Source organism: Pteropus medius, unplaced genomic scaffold (assembly GCF_902729225.1).
Source record: "Pteropus medius unplaced genomic scaffold, Ma_sr-lr_union100, whole genome shotgun sequence".
Classification (NCBI taxonomy): domain Eukaryota; kingdom Metazoa; phylum Chordata; class Mammalia; order Chiroptera; family Pteropodidae; genus Pteropus; species Pteropus medius.
Window position 1 is genome coordinate 129957 of NW_024346787.1, and position 20874 is coordinate 150830.

At 38.8% G+C, this 20874-nt stretch overlaps 1 protein-coding gene and 1 gene segment (V, D, J or C); one reads left to right on the forward strand and one right to left on the reverse strand.

The window, feature by feature from the left end:
• Positions 1–324: 324 nt before the first annotated feature.
• LOC120613916 (T cell receptor alpha variable 1-2-like) lies at positions 325–9992 on the reverse strand. The segment is given in 3 exon segments: positions 325–715; positions 8864–9234; positions 9553–9992. Coding segments are annotated over 3 exon segments (438 nt in total).
• A 4415-nt stretch (positions 9993–14407) lies between these two features.
• On the forward strand, positions 14408–16084 carry LOC120613911 (olfactory receptor 10G2). The gene has a single exon (XM_039876531.1). The coding sequence runs from the start codon at positions 15128–15130 to the stop codon at positions 16082–16084; it is 957 nt and encodes a 318-aa protein (XP_039732465.1). The 5' UTR covers positions 14408–15127.
• The last annotated feature ends 4790 nt before the right edge of the window (positions 16085–20874 follow it).

The window sequence follows — 20874 nt, forward strand, 5'->3', positions numbered from 1 at the left end:
ATGCCAATCATGTCCTCCTTCCTAGATGGGTACCTAATAAGGAGAGGAAAAAACCAACACAGAATGGAGCCAGAAAGAAAAATTTCAGAAAAACTCTTAAAATTAGCAATTTGAGAAAGCAAGTAAATTTGTAAGAAGGAGATGTCATCAAAAGGAATCCATCTTTTGTTTTGGATTATTGCAAGGTAAAATGATGAATGGAAAGTAAAACATTCTGGTGCCACGTCTCAACTTTCATATCCAACCACTAAAGTAGTATATCCACCCCACACTGAGCAAGTCCCCGAGCACCTCTACACTGTGTAATAAGACGACCATGGCTTCTACAATGTCAGGATCCAAAATCCTTCATATGCAATTATCTTCCCTAGTGTCTCACAGAGTTTGTGTTCAGCTCCCAGTGTAGTCCCCAGCTCTGTGGCACTCACAGCACAGAAGTATTCAGCTGAGTCACTCCAATGAGCAAAGTGTTTCTGCAGGTTGAAGGAAGATTCATCTTTCCTAAATTCAGCCACAAAATCTTTGATGCCTTTAACCATGGTGTTCCCTAAAGAGTACTTGAGGAGAAGCTGGAGGCCTTCGCTGGGATACTGGACGTACCAGAAGAGATAAGAAGTTGCGTCATACTCATACTTGCATCTCAGCTCTAGCGAGGCTCCTTCAGAGACAGCGATGTGGCTGTCAGGCTGGGTCACCGTCTGGGCTCTGGCGCCTCCTGCAAAATTAATGTTTTATCGGTGAAAGCAGTGCAGACTTCACTGTGAAACCTAAGTATTTCTGCTAAAATTCAAAGAAGAAAAATGTTACTTCTGTGGAACTAAGGACCATGATAGACTATTACTCACTCAAGGCAAAAAAACATCCCCAGTACTGAGATGAGCAACAGGAGCATGGCTGAGCAATGGAAATGCTGCAGGCTTCTTTGTGGAAATTCTCCTTTGAGCAGGCAGGAAAACAGCAGTAGAACCCAGCTCTCAGAAATATGTATGAGTAAGGTTGGGCTTCACAAGTCCTTTGTTTAGGTAAAAATACAAAAACTGCTAGATAACTTTGGGTGCTTCTGATCTCTAATTCTCCTCTCTTGTCTCTGTCTTCAAAGAACTCAAGGAGGGTGCTTCAATAGGCTAGTTTCAGGAAGGCAGGGGCTTAGGGGAAGGTGCTGATCTTCAGGGAAACAAGGATCTCTAGTTTGTCCAACATCGCCCCCTGGAGGCTAGACAAAGGACCAAAGATCCAGACTCCCCCGTGGAAGCTAATCTTCCTTCTCTTGAGATGTATCAAAAATTTCCACTGAATATACTCCTTTCTTTCCAAATATATTCTCTACCCTCTGTAGATCTTATTAATCCTTGCCTCAATGAAAAATAAGGCCTGTAAAATATAGTAATTTACTTTACGGAGAAATTGATTTTACAGTAAGTCTATCAGACTTTGGAGTCCTTTGGAGCCTTTATGTGAAAGCAGTGGAGTCATTCTTTAAACAGAGATAATCAGATCAACCTCCCTAGGCTGAGCTTTGGGTAGCCTTGCTGGCAGTAAGCATCAGATTTTGAGGACGTGGTAGGATGTGAAGATAATTGCCTTGGTTGGTGAAATTAAAAGTAAGCTCAGATGTACAAAATAACAGATTAAAACACAAGCCCTCATCTATGAAAATGAAGTAAGATTATCTTTGTCTAATTAAATCAGAATTATGAAGATTCATTGGCTTTATATCAACTGGTAAGGGTGGAAAATTTTCAAGTGAGCAAACTAGCTAAATCAGCTACAGGGAAGAAATATCTTTAGATATCAGAAGTTGTCCTACTTGCTTGTGTGTGGTTTAGGAAGTATATTGTATAAAATATGTAGATGGCCAATGTCTGCCTCTGTAATCTATTTACTTGTTAATTAAGGGTGTTGTTCCGGGCAAAGATATGCTAAAAGCCAACTCCCACTTCTGTAATCTGCTGGTTTGTTCAGGAGACCACCAGGATATGGTCTTGAGCTTTATCAGCTGCCTGCTCTGAAAGCTCGGGGCTGATCTCCTCTAGCCCTGCGTGGTAGAGAGTCAGTCGCCGGCCAGCTAATAAAGGCTCATAATTAATCTCAATTGGCTCCGTGGGTCTCAGAATCGTTCCCGCCATAACACTGTCATTACTGTTTTTTCATTACTTTTCAAAATAGCTTATAAATTTACTCTCCCACCAGAGTGTCTCTATTTTGCTGCATCCTGTCCAAGTTCTTTTTTAAAATTGTATTAAATTATTTCTAAAATTCCCTATTGGAGTTTTTTAAGTTGTTTACATTTTTATAACTTCCAGTAAGTTTAAACATTTTCCACGTGTTTGTGAACCATGCTGTTTTTTTCTTGTGTAAATTGCCTCATCGAAAAGTCTATATATTTACTTATTTTGATATTAATGTTTTTCTTTTCATGCATATAAAAATAATTTAGAACAATTGTTAATCTGTTGTCAAATTAGCAGCAAATTAACAGTAAACTGATTTGAATGTAATTTCGGTCATTCTTCATAGAATGAATTAGTTTTTAATATTTCTGTAATCGAATCTGTTTTTCCCTTGATTTCTTCAATTATTTTTAAGTTTAGAATGATCTTCCCCAGTTACTCAATTAATATATTTTATATGTATTTACTAAAAATTTTGTGATTTAATTCCTTTAATCTCTCTAAAATTTATTTCATCATGTAAGGTACTTAATTTATTTATTCATCTAATATTTATTGATTGATGATTTTGAAACACTTTTTTTTTTTTTACAAATATTCAACTTTGTGCTTCTCAAATTAGAGTTCTCCTGCCCTCAAGACAAAACATGAAATAAACATATACATCATCTGGGAGCACTATCATTACTGAAATATTGGAGAATGGGTCAACTGGTTAATTATTTTAAAAATATGCTGCACCAAAATTAACATGGAGATATTATACGGTAAAATTAAAATGTTTCCTCAATTTTTTAAAACATGAGACTGTTTATGCTTGCAGCAGACTACTGTAGACTACTATGCTCTCATCATCAAGATTTCAGGAAGGAAAGGGAAGGAGAGGGTTGTTGTGTTCATTCTCCCTGCACAGTGGGGATGCTCAGGAGAAAGACTGAGAGTCTCTGAACTAAACAATTGATACAGCACAATTTAAGGAATAATCCTGTTTCCCCTATTAATTTAGGTGTCCTCTTTTGTTTAATTCAATTTCTTTCTTATTTGAGTCCACTCTTTGCTTTTTCACTGTTTTCATACTATTATTATTATTACTATTATTGGCCACCACATTTTTTAAACTATCTATTTAAAAAGTAACATCTGTTGGTGAGTAGGAAGAATTCCCCTACTCTACCCTTCTTATGGATGGACTAGTTATAATAAAATTGACACAAGACTAGATTAACAGGAGGAAAAAAATAATTTAATATGTACACATGGGGTGATCACAATATGATGCTCAGATCATAAAATAAGACTCAAAGAAGTGACCAAAGTCGGCACTTTTTTCTACTTTTTAGACAAAGGAACAATAAATTTGTGAGAAATTGACAGGACAAAGAAAGTTAGTGCTCATTAGAAAGGAATCTAAGCAGATTTGGGTATTCGTTAGAGAGAAATCTAAAAGTTTGGGTTTGGGTAGTAAATTAGTGAAGGCATTACAAGGATTTTTTATACACACTTTTTCTACTCTGGATTTTATAACTCTTGCAATAAGTTTGTCTCTCAGTCCCTCCGGAGTGGGAAGGGCATCTATCATGGAGATTGATTTCCTGCTTTTACTGGGACAAAGGAGAGTCAGAGGGCTCCTCCTGTTCTTGCTGCTTTTCAGGTGATTTTAATTCAAAATAATCAATATTCCACTGGGATGGCCTGCCCTGGGTCCCAACACATCTGAGTTCACAAAAATATTGAGGGATTCAGGGGGAGCAGAATATGAGCTAATGCTTTATAATTATTTGTTTTTCCATAATACTATTTCCCCACCAAACCTTCCTTAGAGGGAAACACTCTCCCATCCCATGGTCTAGCCATATCAGTCTCAATAGAATATATCATCAAATATTGCTTTCCCTGTTGCCAAAATAGGAGACAATCTCATAATAATAATAATAATAATAATAATAATAATAATAATACCCTTATGGCTCTGATGAAGCCACAGGAGCTCTATAAGGTTCCCAGAAATTTTGCCATTATTTCTGTCTTTCTTTGCTCCCTCTCAAAAAAACCCAACTTTGAAAAGTGATAATGACCTAGAATTTATGTTTCTGCTTCAGATATTGCAAAAAACTAGTCTATCGTACCAATCAGAAACAAAAACCTTTCCCCACCCCTTCCTCTATTATCATCTCCATTCTCCTCGCTACGCCATCCACGACAGGGGAATGGGAAAAAAGAAAAGAGAAAGAAGATCAACAAAGAGAGCGAAAGATCTAAACTCAGAAGAGCCTTAGAAACCATCTCTTGGATTCTTAAATGGCCAAAGAAATGTTCGACATTTGTGTGACAATAAATAATAATCTGACACAGCTAAATTTTTCAAAAGCTGAGAAGCAAGTTGTCCACATTGACTGTGTGCAGTGCACATGTAAGGGTGTGTAGTGTGTGTGTGTGTGTGTGTGTGTGTGTGTGTACATGAACGGAGGAGCACCAGTGAGCGAAGCAGCAATACTTTAACTACCATAGATTGCCTCATTTTGTATACTGAGCAGCTCAGAGACGATGGTGGCATGAAGACATTGCACTGTATTCCCTTTCGTACTGTTTGAATTTCAGAGCATGTAATGGAATATCAATTTTTAAAATAAATAAGATGGAAAACTTTTTAACAGTAAAATAAAACATGGATTTGCTAATACCTTCTGAAAATAATAAAATAAACATTTTAGAAAGCACTACTTTGGGGCTTCTTCCTGGGCTTGACTCCCACCCCACAGGGGGATACTGCACAAGTGCAGCCTTGTCTGTCTCACTGTGTGTCACTCACGATGCAAAATTTTGAAGCTAAAGACCTTAAGTGCTTCCTTTTGCCCATTGACCAAATGCTAGAACTATCAACATTATCTATACAGTTTGGGGTTTTTTTTTCAATTTATTTATTTTAATTAGTTTCAAATATATAGTACATTGGTTAGACATCTATACAGTTTGTAAAACGATCCCCCCAATTGCTCTCTCCCTCCCCTGACCCTCCATTTAGCCAACATATTAATGCTAATTGCATTCCCTATGACATGCTCCCCATCGCCATAACCATCCATCAGCTACTAATTTGTACTTCTTTAACCCTTCACTCTACTCTCCCAGACCCCTATACCCTCCTCCCTTCTGTCTGTCACCAAATTGTCCACTATATTTGTGAGTCTGTTTTTGATTAGTTTGTTCTTTTTATTCCTCAGATTCCACATATTAGTGAAATCATATAGTGTTTATCTTTCTGTCTGACTTAAATACCTTCTAGGTCCATCAAAGCAATATCTTTTTCCATCCCCTTCCTTTTCATATGTAGGAGTCTTATTTTCTTATCCTTTCAGCCACTCTATCTTTTGGTTGAAGCGCTTAATTCTTTTCCATTTGAGGTACTTATTCATAGGAATGTAGTTGTTACCATTCTTTATTCCTGTTTTTGATACAGGTTTTTTCTCCTTAAAGAAGTTCCTCCAACATTTCCTGTAATTCTGGCTTGGTGGTGATCAATTTCTTTAGCTTATTATTGCCTGGGAAGCTCTTTATCTGTCCTTCAACTCTAAATGATAGCTTTGCTGGATAAAGTATTCTTGGGTCTTCATCCTGCCAAGCCCTTCTGTCCTGCATAGTTTCTTTTGAGAAATTAGCTGCCAGTCTTATGTTATAGGTTTTCCCTTATAAGTAATTATCTGTTTTTCTCTTATAAGTAATCCCTTATAAGTAAATTTGTCATTGTTTTCCCTTATAAGTAATTATCTGTTTTTCTCTTGCTGCTTTTAATATTCTTTCTTTGTATTTAACCTTTGGTATTTTAATTATGATGTGTCTTGGTGTGGGCCTCTTTGGATCCCTGATTTTTGGAATTCTCTGAGCTTCCTGGGGTTTTATGTCCATTTCCTTCACCAGGTTAGGGAAGTTTTCCATCATTATTTCTTCAAACAGCCGTTCAATATCTTGATTTTCTTCAGTTATTCCCATCAGGCAGATATTTAGACCCTTAATAGTGTCCCATATTCTCCTTAAATTATTTTTATAGTCTTGTCATCTTATCTCTTGCCATTCTGGTTATGTGTCCTTGGTTTTCCTGTCTCCTAAATAGGGCATTTGATGCTTTTCTTTATTCACTTTGTTTATTCCTTTGTTTATTCCATTTAATATACTTCTCATCTCAGATAATGTGTTCTTCATTTCAGACTGGTTCTCTTTTATAATGGCCATTGCCATTTTTACATTTTTTATCTCTTTGTTGAAGTTCTCACTGAATTTAACCAAAAGTTCATCGAGCATCTTTATAACCAGTGTTTTGAGCTCTGCATCTCCTAGATTACTTGACTCTATTATATCTGGATCTCTGTTCTGCTCTCTCTTATGTTTTCTGCTTCTTTGTCTTCCCATTTTGGCTGCCTTTCTGTGTTTGTTTCTAAACAAAGCTCCTATGTCTCCTGGTCTTATTAGTGTGGATTTGTGAAGCAGGTGACCTGTCCTGAGAGGAGTTCAGATGCAGGCCAAACTTAGCCCTAGCCTCTGCCCCTCCAGGGCCACCAGTTAAGATTCAGCAAGCAATCCACAGATGCTGTGCTTATATATAGTTGCCTCAAAAGGCCACACCAGAAACGGAGGCTGCCTCCAGTGTGAGTCTCAACAAGGAGCACCTGACTCTCTGAGGATACACCTGGATGTGGCTTGGGTGGGCTCACGAGTTAGGGGAGGCGGGCTTCCAGGGAATCTTCTGGGCGGAGCAACCTCTGTTTGATGACGTCATATCTATGGCAGCACTGTGTCCACACACTGGGAAGGAGGAGGGTTCAACAGGGAACAATGGATACCACCGGCACTTCTGTACAGAGCAAGTCTCGCCTAAGCCCTCACTCCGACAATCTCTCCTTGAAAGTCCCTGGTGCCCCCGCATGCAGCCTAATTGGCACTGGTGCTCTGAGCAAGCAGGTTCGTCACTGGAAAATCCACTCATTGACATGGCCCCTTTAAAAGGCTTTTACTGCTGCCGCAGCCTCTGTCTCACTCAGCCACTGGAGACTGGGCAGCCCCACGTCCTCATCCCGTCCTATCTTCTGCTGTTGCAAAGTGATTTTTTGGATTTCTCCCTAGTTGTATGACTTGTTTATCTAGATCCCATGCTTTTTCCTTGCTGCTGCTCCTTATTTCCGTCACAACTTTGATTTGGTTGCCAGAGAGATGAAGAGCCTCTATCATCTACAACATTTTTTTTTTTTCCTATCCAGTTTGGGGTTTTTAATATTTTTACCTAAAGATATCTCTTTTGGGTAATAATGACAAATTTGCTTTTTTTAAGCCTGGTTTTTCTCAATATACCTTTAAAGTCTTTCAAATTGTTTTATATCTGGTCAAGTTGAGATTTTTAAGAACTTCATGTTTAATTTGTAATAAAAGTTTATAACTCGATTCTTTAAAAAGTCAACTGTGATGTTATGACTTAAAATAAGAAATATATATCTGGGCTTTGTCCCCTTTTCTGGCAACTCAGAGTTTTTATACAGTCTTATGTCTTTTATTGGCTGTGTGGTAGGTAGAATTTCAAGGAATAGCCCCAAGATTCCATGACCTAATCCCCAGGACTTTGAATGTGATGAAATGTCACTCTGTTGATTATGTTGTGTTATATGACACAGCTGACCTTAAAAAAGGCAGAATTCTAGGTAGGCCTAACCTATTCACATGAGACCCTTAAAAGCACCTGAACTTGTCTGGTGGCAGAGAAAGAAGGCAGAAGATGAAGCCCAAAGATTCCACACATGAGAAGGACTTGAAATGCTATTGCTGATTTAAAGATGGAGGGGATCACGTGAGAAAGAATGCAGGTGACCTTAAGGAGCTGAAGATGCCCCCAGGCCATAAACAGCCAGGAAATGAGGACCTCAGTCCTACAAGTGCAAGGAACTTGATTGAAGACCCTGAGCTCTAGACGAGAACTCAGCCAGCCAACACCTTGACTTGTAATATCCTAAGCATAGAAGCAGTTGAAACTGCCTGAACTTCTGACCTACAGGACTATAAGTAAATATATGGGTGTTGTGATAATTCGTTATACAGCAACAGAAACTAACACCTCTTTAAAAAATATCATTGGTCATAACTTGCTTAAGGTTGTTGCCCATATTTTGCCCTAATGAATAGCGAGCGCTTCTATGTAAACATTACACACTCCAAAATTCAAAGCCCCTAAACCTCATTTCTAGCCTTACTCTCTTTCAGTGAGAGCTCAAAAATGGAATTATCCAGTAAAAGGAATGTGAACATTTTAATGGCCTTGATTCAAAATGTCAGGTTGCTTTCTAACATGACTATGTCTGTCAAGATTCCATCAAAAGTTCACCAAAAGAGAATTTTGTTTAATCTTTGATTCCAAACAAATTATGCAATATATGACCAACTACTTTATTTTAACTTGGGGCAGCCCTCATTTTTGATACCCAAGTAACCTACAATTTGACCTTCCAAGTTCTGGTCAGCTTTATTGTAGGGGGACAAAACTACAACAATAATTATTTATTTTCTAAACCTAGCTGACAGTAGGCTGTAATATTTAACAAACTTAATTGTAAATTTGAAGACAATACAAGGGAATTACAAGGCAGGAAAGGAAGATCTTAAAATAGACTGCAAATCTAAGCAGTCTGGTTCTGAAGTCCCCTGTCTTAACTCACCACAGGCATACACTTAGGAAATATAACTTCCCACTGCCATGGCTGCCTTGAATTCTGGTGCAGCTGAAGGGGCCTCATAGTCACCGTGTCTCTCACAGCACAGAGGTAAAAGGCAGAGTCTTTCATCTGGAGCTCCTTCAGAAGGAGGTAACTGTATGTCTCAGAGCAACTAAGGAATGAAAAAAAATGACCTCTCTTCTCCAAACCATCCAGAACATTGTAAGAGAGAAATATGGGTGCTCTGCCATCATCTTGTTGGTACCAAAAGAGCGCATTGAACCCAGAAGTCTGGTATATGCAGTTGACCTGGACAGAGGCTCCTTCCATAGCCACCAACTCAGAGGGCTGCTGGACACCTTGTCCCGTGGTACCTATAAGAAGACACATAACCGTTACTAAGGAAGCACTCCAAGAAGCCGCATCATTATTTAAAAAGTTAGTTTCCATGTAGTCACAAAAAAACTGCCATTGATGGAGAAGTTCCTTAGATAGAAATAAATGGTGATAGAAAGAGGAACAGGAGGAGGACAAGGACGGGGACAAAGACAAGGTCAAAGATGATACATAAAGAAAATATGCATAAGGAAAGACTCTTAGTACAAGTGTGAGAAGTTACAATCATTTCCTTTAGCTGCAAGAAAATTATTTTGAAAATTCCCAGCAATGTTTCCAATTGATTTGAGACTTACCTCCCATTGTCAGAAAAATGTAAAGAAGGAAAACTCCCCACATCTTCTACCGGACACCACGAGCCAGGCGTTGTATCCCAGTCTCTGAGCCACTGGAGCCAGTAGAAGGTCAACACCCTCACTGTGGATGCAAAACCCAGAAGAAACACAAAGGGAGGAACTCCTTTCCCAGAGCAGCTCTGGGTTCCCTTAAAGGAGTGTCTTCACATGAATATTGTCTACAGATGAATCCACAGGTTTTAGCCCAAGTGACTCTGTGAACATTGAACAACAATGATGAGAAATGGGGAATAACATAAAGCAAATGCAGAAGAGATCAATTTCTCTATACTGAGTTTCTGTTTCTCAAAGTAGGAGAAATGAAAACGGATGTGATTAGAGGTAGGTTATATACACGTTGTGTGTTGGGGTCGGGGGTAGTAGTGATGGTGGTGATATTTATGACAGTATGGAAGAGATGGGAGGGTTTTTCTACTATCTAAAAGTATTTCCCAACAGGCAATGAGATCGGTTGTGGGGTTTTTTTTTGAGATGTTTTTAAAAAGACCTAAAGAAATACAATATACATCTATCTGTACATATGTATGAATATAGAGGAAGAAATATGAAACAACAAAGGAAACTAGTTACTTAAGAAAGGTGAGATTTAAAGGAAATGGTGGGAATGTTAACCTTTTCTTACACATCTGTTTTGTTTGACTTGTAATTTTTATGTAATAAAATGAGTACTTGAAAGAAGGAAATGGAAGGGGAAAAAGGAGGAAGAGTAGAAAACTAGAAGAAAAAAGAAGAAAGGAAAGAAGGAAGGAAAGAAAGAAAGGAAGAAGGGAAGAAGGCGGAAGGGAGAAAGGTAGCTATATTTCAAACTATTTCCAAATTGTCACAAAAGGAAATTATCTCTTTTGACACATAGTTTTCTCAAGCTGATGTACAGTATCTTTGCTAAAGGAATTTATATCCCTCATGAGCCCTCTGGATTTATTATTTCTATTTACTCCATATAACAGACACAGTACAGTACTTGGTTTTAACACAGATAATACTGTCATCTTGTGGCCAGATGTCACATTGCACCTTAAGCACACACACACACACACACACACACACACACACGCACACTCACGCACGTGCACTCACAAACACCTTAGTAATTTAGAATTAAAAAGAATCTTAGAAATTACACAGTCTTTGTCTGGCTCTATCATTTTACAGTGGAGCCTCCTGAAGATTATATCACACTCCAGCCATTATTTCTTCATTCCTAGCCAGTTGCTTAGTATTACTCAGATTAACATTAACTTTTATAAAATAAATAAACGAATACCTACTCAAAGCTACTTGCACTAGATCTGCGCATGCATGTGAAAATCAATTTGATATCAGATCAACTCCTGGTAACTTTAAATCAGAGGTTCATATTCAAAAGCGCAGCTCTTTTTTCTGCTCACAGCATCCAATATGTGTGGCTATTTCTCTTATTCATTCATTCAAAAGCATTTCTTGGGATCTACTATGTGCCAAGCATTGTGCTAGTGTTGGGGATTCCACAGTGAGCAAACCAACATTCAAGGGAAGGGAGACAATAAACAGGTAAATGAGTAAATATTGTGTGCCAGATAATGTTAAGTGCTATGGAGAAAAATAAAATGGCAAAGGGGAAAGAAGGTCAAGGTGGATCTCACTGATTAAGTGACGTTTCAACAGAAACCAGAAAGGATGGCGGAAGGACCCCTGATGGATATTTGGGAAGAGAGTAATCAATAGAGACCCCATAATAGCTCTAAGAAACTGGAAGTCATCCAGACCTGTTCTGACAAGATTATTCCCCACAGCATCTTGCCCAGAGATCTTCTAGAATCATTTGTAGATGCTCTCTCCCTCAAAATAAAATAATGAGGATTTAGAGAGGGAAGATCTCATTAGGGAAATACTTTAGAGTAGAATTTCCCCTGAGGTTAGAATTTTTCTTCAAATCTCTTGACAATGTTTTCTTTCTTTCTTTTATTTGGAGCAACAGAGGCAACAGCTGATGAAAACCAACATAAAATATGACTCAAGCGATATAGAAGTCAGACTCCTCAAAGAGCCCTGAAAAGCAGATGCTCTCAGAGATTCTGAATGCTTGTTTGCCAGGAGAACTCCTGAAAGAATTCTAAGGCCTTTCCGAAACAGACATGGGAGCCCTTTACAATAAGCTAGACTGAATCTCTGAAGGACATCTCTCCATCTGCTGGACCATTCCACTCAAGGGCAGCCTCCTCCACAAGTTCACAGCTCTGTACATGTGAGTCTAAGAGGATGGAAAAGCAATCCTGAAACCAGCTCCATTCAGAATAAGGCCAGAGACCAATTTTGAAACTTTAAAATTGTTCTGTTATCTTGTTCAAATGCTAATTTAACCTGTCTTTTTCCTCCATCTTCTTCCCAGAACTCTTTCGCAAACTGCTAGAATTGAGTTCCTTTTTCCAAACTCAGAAATTTCTTTTTGTATTGAGAAAATAACTCAGAAGAACCTCAACACTGTTTTCTGTTCATTTTCTCTCTCTTTTTAAGGAAGTTATAAAGGGCAAAGTTGGGCACCTTTATGACCTCTTTGAGGTCGTGAAGAAGATTCTTTGGTTATTGTGCAAACACAGGCCAAACCCATAACCTTTTCTTTCTCCAGTAAAGAGGACATTAAGTACCTTTCCTTAAGCAAGCTCATTGCTTTTTACTTTTTGGTAGAAGGACAGGAATAACCTCTGGTAGAAAAAGATAAAATATGTCTAGGCCATTTCAAACTATCCATTTCCCTTATTCTGCTCTAGCTCTATCAGGATGTCTAACTGCAAATGAATGTGAAGGAAAGGGAATCTTTCCAGAAACAGATTTGGGTCGGGTCTTCTCGAAAGGTAAATAAAAGTCCTTTGATCCTGGTATGTCTAACACAACACTGGGCCAGTCTTCATTCTTCATACTGTTCCCTAATGGCCCATATCCAAGTTCACTATAGAAATCCCAAGTTTTAAATTGCTAGATTTTCTCACACCAAACTGGCCTGATTGGCAAGGGGGCACAGGGTGTCGGAGACAGGGCGGGGCGGGGGGTCTGAGAGGGTAGTTGCTATACAGAAAGCAACCTATCCCATGATCCCCATGGCTCCATAGAGTTCTCTAAAAAGTGCTCCTGGCAACCTCCCCTGTCCATATCTTTTCAATGACACTCTCACCCATCCCCACAGCCTGTCCCTAGTGTTTCCATGATAATTGCTTTTTGAACATGGATTGTTTATTCTCTAATGTCACTGGGGTCTAATTTTCAGATGCCTTTTGCATTGAATTTTAGCCTTTTGCTATTTTTATGTATTTTTATATTTAAACTTCAACTGTTCTTACAACATGATTTTAACATCAAATAGTCTAAAACTTGGGAAATTTTTTAAAACTTTGATTATCTAATTAGCCAAAATATACAAAAATTATTTTTAATTTTTAGAAATTATTTAAATCTGCCCCTTCCTTACTTTAAGTGTCTAAGTTTCCACAGCTGAAAATAGGGGCATGCCTAAAACAAAGTGACACATAAATCTAGCCAAAGGAGGAATCATGGGGTGGGGGTGGGAGGCAGTATCCAGACTGTTCTCTCTTGTCAAGACATCTAATCCATCTGCAAAAATGCTCCTTGTTTCTCCAAAAATCCACCTTCTGAAAATCTATTCAACCCACCTCTCTGCACCACAGACTGCCCTCCTTTGCAGCCTCTTAACACTGTACTCCAAGTCAAAACCTCCATCCTCTGCAAAGCCAGCCTAGAAAAGTAACCTGCCTTCACACCAAGCCACTGTAACCCTCCTCAGTTTCCTGGTCCTACCAGGCAGAGCACCCAGAACCTAGAAGGTAAAAGGAGCTTTCTTCCAATGGGACACCGGAGAGAAGTAGAACCAGATTTATGTACAACAAACAGGAAAAATCAGACTGGCCAAGCAAATAAATTGGGGAGAATTTTTTCACCATATTTAAATATGCATTTATGGAAATCTTCCAAATAATTCCCCCAGAGGTACAGTTTTATCTAATTTGATATACAATTAATTTTCATAAAACAGTCCAGGAATATATCATTTGTCTAAGTGAAAGCATACTGGTATATATGTCTGTATTGACAAAAAAATTACTTGGGCTCCTTAGCAGTATTTTATGCATAATCTTAATCCCAACTGTATCTCTTTTTTATATTCTAACAAAGAAATAAGAACTAGTCTTCTCATCCATTTTCAAATAAATCAAGGTATTCTGTTCACCTGCAACTCAGGAGTCAGTAAAAATCTGGTTGCTTATTTTGGCGGGGGGCGGGGCGCAAAGGGTATAGTTAACATTTTCTGTAGACTCTGAAGAGCCAAGTATATATATATTTATATATATATATCAAGTCCTACATTAATCAATGCTTTTATAATAAACAATAATAATTCCTCTGTAACTCCATACCAAAAAATCCAATCCCAAACCAATGGACCACATAAATCAACAAATGAATATAAATGATATCCTGGAGCGATAAAAAAACATGAATGATCCTTGGAGTTTGTTATAATAAAATTAGACCTATTTTGCATGACCCAGGTGGGCCCAAGATCAAGCAGAGAAAGAAGCCCTGTGTCAGATCCATGAGATTTGGCAATATCCATTCATTCAGCTATTCAGTCACTCAGAAAATAATTATCATTTGCACCATGCTAGATGGGACGAATAATGAAGGAGACATTAAGAAATTGGACAATGGTGTGCTCACTTCAGCAGCACATACACCAAGAAATTGGACAATGGCAATATAATGTGCTACCTGCTCTGAAAAGTGTAAGGATGGTCCTCGGGAATCAGGAAGGCCTTCTTGAAGATGAAGACCTCCAATCTCAGTCCTGAAGGAAAAGTGAAGAAGGGAGCATTACCCAGCTGAAGGGAGCAGAGAAAGCAGCCTGTGCATAGGAGCATGCTACTGAGAGAGCCCTGAGGAATCCTGTGCATCTAAACACTAAAAGGGAATTGCAAGGGATGTGAATAATAAATAAAAATTATGTAATGGAGTGGTAATAAGGGCCAGATAATGAATATTTTTGCATGCTATTGTAAGGAGATGAGATTTTACCTGAGGGCAAAGAGGAAGCATTGCAATGATGGTAAGTGTAGGAAAAAGTAGACATAGTAATTGTGAGATACCCAGTCCACACTGCTCGGCCTCAATCTTAGCCCCTCTTCAATGAACACTCTTTTTGGTTGGAGTTATACGTCCTTTTCTATCATTCACGTGTTTCCCTATTCCTTGATCTGCCAAATTCTGCTCCTCGGTATCTCTCACTAAATAAGAGTTTCCATTTCTCTAGGAAACTAACTAGCCGCTCTAGACGATTTCCTGTGTCAAGGAAACCAAAATAACTAATGGCAACTCCACTTCTTCTTTTAAAACAAAAATTAATATTATTCATTCCTCCCATAACTCTTAGCCTTAATCATCAAACACAAGCATTCTCTCACCACCTCCATGTGTTGTATTTCCCTTGTCTGACTTCACCATTCATCTTAGCAGACTACAGAGAGGCATGGGAAAGACCAAAAACACATCCCTGGACTCCGTGGTGACCGATTTCATTCTCCTGGGCTTATCTCACCCCCCAAATCTGAGGACCCTCCTCTTCCTGGTCTTCTTCACCATCTACATCCTGACTCAGCTGGGCAACCTGCTCATTCTGCTCACCGTGTGGGCAGACCCAAAGCTCCATACCCGCCCCATGTACATTCTTCTGGGCGTGCTCTCATTCCTGGACATGTGGCTCTCCTCAGTCATTGTTCCTCGGCTAATACTGGATTTTACTCCTGCCAGCAAGGCAATCTCGTTTGGTGGCTGTGTGGCTCAGCTGTATTTCTTTCACTTCCTGGGCAGCACCCAGTGCTTCCTCTATACCTTGATGGCCTACGACAGGTACCTGGCAATATGCCAGCCTCTGCGCTACCCTGTGCTCATGAATGGGAGATTGTGCACTATCCTTGTAGCTGGAGCTTGGGTGGCCGGCTCCATTCATGGGTCTATCCAGGCCACTCTGACCTTCCGCCTGCCCTACTGTGGACCCAACCGGGTGGATTACTTTATCTGTGACATCCCCGCAGTATTGAGATTGGCCTGTGCTGACACAACTGTCAATGAGCTTGTGACCTTTGTGGACATCGGGGTAGTGGCTGCCAGTTGCTTCATGTTAATCTTGCTCTCCTATGCCAACATAGTCCATGCCATCCTGAAGATACGCACCGCTGATGGGCGGCGCCGAGCCTTCTCCACATGTGGCTCCCACTTAACTGTGGTCACAGTCTACTATGTCCCCTGTATTTTCATCTACCTCAGGGCTGGCTCCAAGAGTCCCTTGGATGGGGCAGTGGCTGTGTTTTACACTGTTGTCACTCCGTTACTGAACCCCCTCATCTATACACTGAGGAACCAAGAAGTGAAGTCTGCTCTGAAGAGAATAACAGCAGGTCTCTGGGCAGCAAGTGAAAATAAGTAACTCTAGGCTCAGGGACTAGCTCCATCACCTCTCCATCACTCTTTTCAGCTACTGCCGCATGTGGCAATAACGTTCAACAAACAGTTAGTGATTTAAACTGAACTGAATTAAGTTCTATTTAGAAGAAATTTCTGACCTCTTTAGATTCACTCTTTTCATCTTTTAAATTGCTTCAAATCGTTCTACATTATCCGTTTAGAATTAAATGGATACATTACTTCTACCACCTCTGACTACTTTGTGGTATAAGAAAATGCCTTATTCAGGATTTGTCCAGCATGTGTCAGCCTCTTCAGAGATGTATTATGCCAGAAAATGTGAAAGGGGAAATAAATGACATAATGCTACACTAACCTCTTTATTATTCTCTTCACCCCTAAACCCTAGCCTTCTAAATTCTGTTTCTGTGGCATTAACATTTCCAGACACTTGAACTTGAAGACAGTGGGTCATTATGTTTCCTTCCAGTCCCTCACTCTTTCCATGTGCTAAGACATCAAATTCTGTCCCCTCTACCTTTAGAATGTCTCTCTTGATTCCAAAGTAATCTTTTGTCCTCTTCCTCATCCTCACCACAGTCAAAATTACCCTTCTGAATCATAGAACCTGTAGGACTCGCCAATGAATATAAAATAAAGCCAGACTCCTTAATCTGGAATTCAAAGTTCAAAAAATCTGGACCCAACAAATCTTATCTCCCAAGACATCTCTACCCGTTTTTCCTTCTCCCACCCTCACTGACTTACTGCCATTCCCTAAGCATACTCAATATTTGTTCACCACTATTTTGCTCAAATCCTCCCCTCTGCGTGGAATACACTTCCCATTCAAATTTATTTTGTGTAATCTCCTAAGGATTTTTCTTAGAAGAGGGTCAAACTATAAGCTCCAAATTTTAACTATTCTTAATGAGGATCTTGGCCTTTGTTTTCCTTCCAACTGACCTCCTTCATGGTGCAGCACCTCTGAGTAGACATGTAATTAACTCAAGGGATATGGGTGGTACTGAATAGCCCACACAAAACAGGATAATTCGAGAAGATTTCCTTTACATAGGGACTATTTATAAAGATATAAGAGTAGGGGGACCACAAGGAAAACTTTAGTAATCTTGGGCTTAGTGACACTCAAATGATTTGCCATCCTAAGACCAAAAAGGACAATGGAGGGAACAATTAGAAGAGCCAGGAGGATAAAAGTCCCATAAGGTTCATGCTCACCCAGGGACACACACACACACAAAAAAGTTACATAACTCTCCCAAGTCCTTTCCTCCAGAGTAATGGCACACTTATATACAGCCCTGTAGACATCTAGGTTTTCCTGAGCTACCTATGTAACAGTGAACAATCACCCTTGACATGAGGTACACTCTTGTTGATAAGAGTATCTTCCATTACCATTCTTTTGGTTTATTTTACCCAGGAACTATAACTGAAGAGGAGTTAACTGCCACAATGAGAACATGCTCCAGATATCTAAGTATCAGTGGCTCTGGAAACTCCATAAACACCACAAGGACTGGAAAATAACTGGACAATAGAATATTCTGTCTAGCTCACACTGAGTGAAATAGAGAGCCCCAAAAGTCTCAAGACAAAGGACACTGAAGCAGGATTCATCCCCAAATACACAAGGGAACAAGGCCAAGAGATGCTCAAAACTCAGAACTTAGGAAGCTTTACTCTAAACATCATGAAAGATAATCAGATTAAATGTACTCCAAATTTCTCCCAATCCTGATAACCTATGTTGCCTAACTTCTGGGAATGGCTTGCTTCCACCTCTAGCACTGAACCTTCTTCCAGGTAGAAATGGAAGAGGTTACTAGGTGAGCTCGAGGCGAGAAATCCTACTGGCAGAGATAAAAAGTATCAAAGAGAAGTGATGTTCTTTCTTGAAAATTTTCTATGGCTGAAAAACATGATTTTAGAGACTTAAGGCTTTAGGGGAAAATAGGTATGAAAATAAGGTCAGAATAAACCCAGAAAAGTCCCTATGGATATTCCTCATAGTCATTCAATTAAATACAAGATAATATACTGAATAAAGGGAATATCCACAATTTACATCTTTAAATTTAAGATATTTGATATTGTAGAGGCTATTTCCATTTTCCATTCACTATTTGCTGGAAGCTTTTTAGACTCTGTCTCCTTCATCATTTTAATGAGGTGCTTGAATTTTTATTTTTCATTTTTACTAATAACACTTGCCATTTGCTTCAGTGTTAGATCTTCCATTCGAATGTTTGGCATCTTTCTGATTTTACATGTTGGAGTCCTACTATGAACTCAGATATATTTGAGTAATTTGAAAGATTGAGAATCTTTAGATAGCTTGACTTATAGTCTTGTAATCATCCAGTGCCATACAGCCCTTACTCAGCTCATGACCAATTTATTTTATACAAACACATGACATCACATTGCTTTTATATATCACAGCTTTCTCCCTCTAAAAGACAATGAAGTCCAGTTCTGAGGGTCAAGTTTATTTCCCTTACTTTCAAAAGAATGTTTTCTAAAAGGTCTATTCTTTCTCTGTCTTTGCTAGAATATATGCAACGTGACTACAGGGATCTTTTATTCACTTATGACCCCAACAATTGAAAGAGTGCCAGGCACACAGTAGGTGCTCAATAAAATATTTGTTGCATGGAAACCATCCATTTTACTTTTATTTCCTGGTCCCTACCACCAAGTCCCTCTTATTCTTTTTATCTCAAAAGGATGACGCAAAGTTAGCTGGTAAAAGAACGTAAACATCCAAAGCCAATGGGAAGAGTACATATAGAAATAAATATATGTACTAAGGTATAGAGAAAGAAGAATTCACATATGAGGAAGAAATGTTGCATTTCCCTCTATACACAGAATATGCAGGCTATACTGTTTAACAAACTTCAAAGACTTTGGGATAACATATAAGAATTACGGTTCAAAAAAAAATAAAATCTTTAAACCGAATACCAGATTTTACTGTTCTTCATGTTCATCATCTGGTGCCTTCATGGGAATTACCTACTGGCCATGTCCTTCTCACTCCACCCTCCACCTCATTGAATAATCTCGCTCTTTTGTTCCACAAACAGGAGTTCTCTCTGAATTTTCCCTTCACTGTTTTAAGTCCACAGACTCTGCACTCTCCAAAATGTTTCAACTTTAGTGGATAAATCTACCAAAAAGTTAAATAATATCAAAATAATCCCTCCGAAAATGCGAAAAAAAAAATGAAGGCAGATTTTACAGAATTAAATGGAATCTTAATATCTCAAACCGAGGCATTTTGCTTGACTTCACAAATTTCAGAGCCTTCCAGGGATAAATGTATAAGCATATGACTCACTCACCAAGGGATTCTTCCTTTGACTAAAGAGCTTTCTCCAAAAGCAAATTCTGCCTTCCACCCTGAGGGCCACAGGATAAGTAGTCAAAGAGGGAAAGGAGAAGAAAGAGAAGAAGAAAAAGAGAGAGAGAGCAGTTTGTCCCTCCTTCTAGCAGTCCATGATTCAGACATACTAGAATTCACTTCCAGAGTCCTCTGCTACATCATTCTAAACAAGTTTAAAACTAGAGATCTAAGCAGGCATATACTTAGAAAATACCAGAACTTCTCAAACCCACCCTGCCTATATGTTTTGCCAGGGAAGACAGAGACTTATTGGAAATGACAGTGCATCAGCACAAGGCTAGAGTCAAAGCAAAGTCACTACTACATAAAGTGACTTTCAAACCAGAGGTCAAGAACAGGAATTGTGGATTCCAGCTGATGATATGCTGGTAATGTTTAAAATAATGGCTCCCCATCCCAAAATCCCCAGACCAAAAAAAAAAAAAAGTGATTTGTTTTGATTGCCAATTTCCATAGTTTAAATATTCTCTCCACAGTCAATTTCAGACTCCAACATGACATCATTGCATATGGAATTGGTAATAGCAGCACGCCATTACATAACATTTCCGCTATATCGATATGACATGAATAACTTTACAGATACTAGTAAGACATAGTAAAATAATTAGAAAGTGATGAGTTTTAAGTATTATTACATTTCAATGTAATTTATTTAATTGGAAAATGTATGTTTAATTACAAGTTTAAATTTAATTGCAATTTTAACAAAGAGCTTACAAAATTTCTGAAATTTAACGGTAAGCTGTTATAAGCCAGTACAAACAAACTCCAACACACAAATGATTCCAAATAAGTTTTGGGGGAGCAAGTCACCCCACAATTTCAGATGGGACCACCCTTACCTACATGGTCCAGTTGTCTACCAGACCTGCCACACCCCAACAAAGAGAGCAAGTATTCAAGGAAAACTCCTACTGTTTGAAACCATCCTCTTTCTCTATTGCCATGGGAACAATGGCAATAGACTTTAAAGTGGAGGTGACTAAATTTTACTCAACTAATCTAAATCTAGGGGTTTTTTTCCTATCCATATCCAGAGAGGTGAAAACATATAAGAGAGATTAGCTCAATTATTGAAGATAATGTACATTTTCAATGCACTTCTTGGGATAATATGGGTAAATGTGTGATCCTGCAGCACTTCAAAGAAAGGAATCACAGTAATTAGAGGCCATCCAAACTGATGATGTTGTTCTTCACAGCTCACTTTCTAGACATGTAGAAATGATTCCTGTTTGCTGTCAAAACAAAAAGTAATGAGCATCATGGGGAATGTAGTTCTCATGGGAAAAGTGTTTCAGAGTAAAACTCCCAAGAGGTAGTTTTCTACAAATCTCTTGACAATGATTTTAAAAACTCAATTAAGGGAAATC